At 41.5% G+C, this 3,202-nt stretch overlaps 1 protein-coding gene across 1 annotated transcript in view; it reads right to left on the bottom strand.

The window, feature by feature from the left end:
• Positions 1-936: 936 nt before the first annotated feature.
• Positions 937-3,202, bottom strand: part of LOC101857001 (proteasome subunit beta type-6) — an 8,994-nt gene continuing 6,728 nt past the window's right edge. The window contains exons 5-6 of the mRNA XM_005091162.2: positions 2,789-2,933; positions 937-1,835 (exon numbers count right to left, since the gene is read on the bottom strand). Of these exons, the coding sequence (XP_005091219.1) occupies positions 1,705-1,835; positions 2,789-2,933 (276 nt within the window). The 3' untranslated portion in view covers positions 937-1,704. The remainder of the gene's footprint in view (positions 1,836-2,788; positions 2,934-3,202) is intronic.

The raw sequence follows: 3,202 nt of genomic DNA, 5'->3' as shown, positions 1-3,202 counted from the left end.
AGTTGCCAGCACCATAAAACCTCTACTAAAACTAAAACTAAAGAATAGATATTATCCAAGATGGTCACCCACTGTCCAAGCAGCAGAAAAGTGGTCGGTTGTCTTAGAAAGGTGGATTTTTTTTCCGTAAGAGCTTTACGGCACTTGCAACATAATAAGATTATATAAGTGCCAAAGATAAGAGGTGTTACAAGAGAGTAACAAACACAAAAAGGAGGAGAGATCAGGATGATAGATGTTTGTTGATAGGAAAGAAGGAGCAAATCACACCAGAGCACCCACCAACCACCCATGAAAGGTGGAAGTTTGGGACAGTGTAATTATAAAACACAAAAAAAACTCAAGTGGAAAGTGTGAAGTTGTTGGGCGTAATGTGAATAATAAATAGCATTAGTGTAGCGCATGTCCCCACTCGAAAGCAAGCCCCATGCGCTTTACACTCTATTGTTACCCCAGCAGACCATAGAACGCTCAGAGCCATTCTCAGCTTCCTGGGAAGCATGTAGTGCAAGCAGTTTGCTAAGCCCTCAAACACTAACAAACTGACAAGATCTTTCACTATCTATAGCTGGGTACTCATTCCCACCTGGGTGAAGTGGGGAAAATTCGTGTAAAGTGTCTTTCCCAAGGACACAACATTGGGCCTGCGGCTCGAACCCCCAAACCTGCAACCTCACGATTACGAGTCCGGTAGCCTAACCACTAGGCCACAGACGCCACAAATGTACAGGTGATTGCTGATTGGACAGGTGGCTGCCAGATCAGGTTCGACAGTACTCAATAAAATACAATTTCCTACACGACTGTCAAACTTTTATTTCCTAAGTGTAGGATGAAAACCCAAAAATTACACCACATTTGAGGATGGAGAAGACGACAGAAAAGATGGACTACTAAGTACTAACATTCACATTGAGTTGAACAAGAAAGTCAAAATAACTGTGAACATTTTTATTCGACAAACTTCAATGACAAAATCATACAGGAATTGATGAGAAAAATCCATTAGGTCTCATAAGCCTAATTTCATGCAACACAATGGGGAACTTCCTCACAAGCATAACTACTTTGTCACTTGCATTTACGCATATTACCTTATCAAAACCATTATTTTAAGCCCTAAAAGCAAGATAGACCCATCTTTGAACTTGGATTAGTGCTTGACAAAATAAATTGGCTGAATTAGCATTCAAGTGTCAAGAGCAGTTAACACACCTCCTCACATAACATCATTTAGATGCGACAAAATCTGACAGTGTTATCACACTCATTTTCCAGTACAAGTACTAAAGGACGCAAACTCAATAACAAATGAAGAACATCAGGACAGAACCCCCTGAAGTCTTTCTAAATTTCTACCAGTCCCCACATTCCCCAAATGTCTTCAAGCACTTCGCATACATACACATCTACAACTTACAAAAGACCCAGTACAAAAGAAAAAACCCAACCACAAGTCTTTTACTCTGTTCCTTCTTTGTGCAAAAGTAACAAAGAAAAAAGGACAATAGTTTTATTGGTTCCTTCGTACAACAAAAACAAGAAAACAGGAAAACTATGATAGAGAACTCATCATACATTCATGATTCTAGATCCTTACAATCTTCAAGCACACATCTCCCCACACACTCTACAACACTGCCACAAACAGAGTCCCAGTATGCAGTAGATCGCAGTATATCAGCTAAATGTTGTCCTCACTGACTAACTGTCCTCGTAGAAGCTGGGCACCTGATCCCCTGTGAGGACGAATCTCTCCACTCCGTCCTTCGTGATGGCCGCCAGTCGTATAATGCCACCGCTGCTCCCGTCACGGCTCATGGCAAGCGCCACAGCTGGGGAACAGGGAGGGGATGGAGGATTCAATAATGTGAGGGAAGACCAGGAGGGGATGAGGGAGGAGGAGTGGAGAATGGAGGATGGGAAAGTTTAGTTTTAGTAAGTCTTTTACGGCACTTGCAACACAATAAGGTTGTATAAGTGCCGAAGATTAGAGGTGTTACAAGAGAGTAACAAACACAAAAAAGAAGGAGGGGAGATAAGGACAATAGATGTTCCATAGGAAAGAAGAAGCAAACCACACAAGAGCACCCACAAACCATCCACTACCCACAGGAGGTCGGGAAAGATTTCATACCTTGAAACAACAAGTCTAGAGCAGGTGTTGTGAGGAGATACATAAGAGAGGAGGGACGGGACGAAAGCACATTCAAATTATAGACTATTCTCATTTCACACTGTTTTGGAATCGTCAAAACATTTTTTTGTCAGAAACTTAGCACTGCAACCAGTCTCTACAGTAAATAACGAATAAATTTCAAAACCGTAAGTACACACCATGACATCATTACACATAATTCCCTAAATGCAACACTACTTGTTGCTTCAGCTCAGTGCCTTGTTAGTATTCTTCACCCTTCCACCATGAGACCTCCCTCTCCCCTCAGCTGTATTTTTATGTTTTCACACAGTGAGTCAGCACAACAAAAGTCAGACTTTGTCAGAAAAAGAGGAGGTCAAAAAGTAACATTGAAGAGAAGTAGAAGATAAGATCAGATTTCATTGATCCCCACCAAGAGAAATTTGCTGCGGCATTGTGGAACATACATGCACACACACTCATCGACACACACATTAATTTACACAAACAGATGCACACAGACAAACAGTTGTACGAAAACAAACCCTGACCCAGTCGCCACAAGAGCAGCACCAATATAAAAGAAGCAGCAGACAACACGAGAGGACCAATCAATCACCCACAGCGGCAGCAGACAAAACAACTCACAGTTAGAGACAAACTGTAGACTGTCTTCTTTGCTCAGGTTTGGCTTGTAGTGAGCGTCCACGTAGCCGTACAGGTATGTGCTGCCTGAACCCCCTGTGGTGAAAGGCATGCGCTGAAGCATACCGCTGATGGGGATTGAGTACACCTGAAGGGGAGAGAAAGATGAATCAATAAAAAAAAAAAAAATTAAATAAATGAAATTGAATGAAAAAGAAAGAAAAAAAACCAGTTGATAATATTACACGAAGAACAAAAAGTTGGTAACTGAAATATCAGCCCCAGGAAGAAAAGATCATCAGTCACCCTAGACATGACATGGAAAACCAAGACCACTTTCAGTACATGGAGCAAACAATATTGAAATACAGTTAAACCTGCTGTAACGACTATCTGCCAAAGACAATCAAACACCAA

Source organism: Aplysia californica, unplaced genomic scaffold (genome assembly GCF_000002075.1).
Source record: "Aplysia californica isolate F4 #8 unplaced genomic scaffold, AplCal3.0 scaffold00026, whole genome shotgun sequence".
NCBI classification, from domain to species: Eukaryota; Metazoa; Mollusca; class Gastropoda; order Aplysiida; family Aplysiidae; genus Aplysia; species Aplysia californica.
The sequence above is the reverse complement of the archived record's forward strand: the minus strand, read 5'-3'. Positions and strand labels throughout refer to the sequence as shown.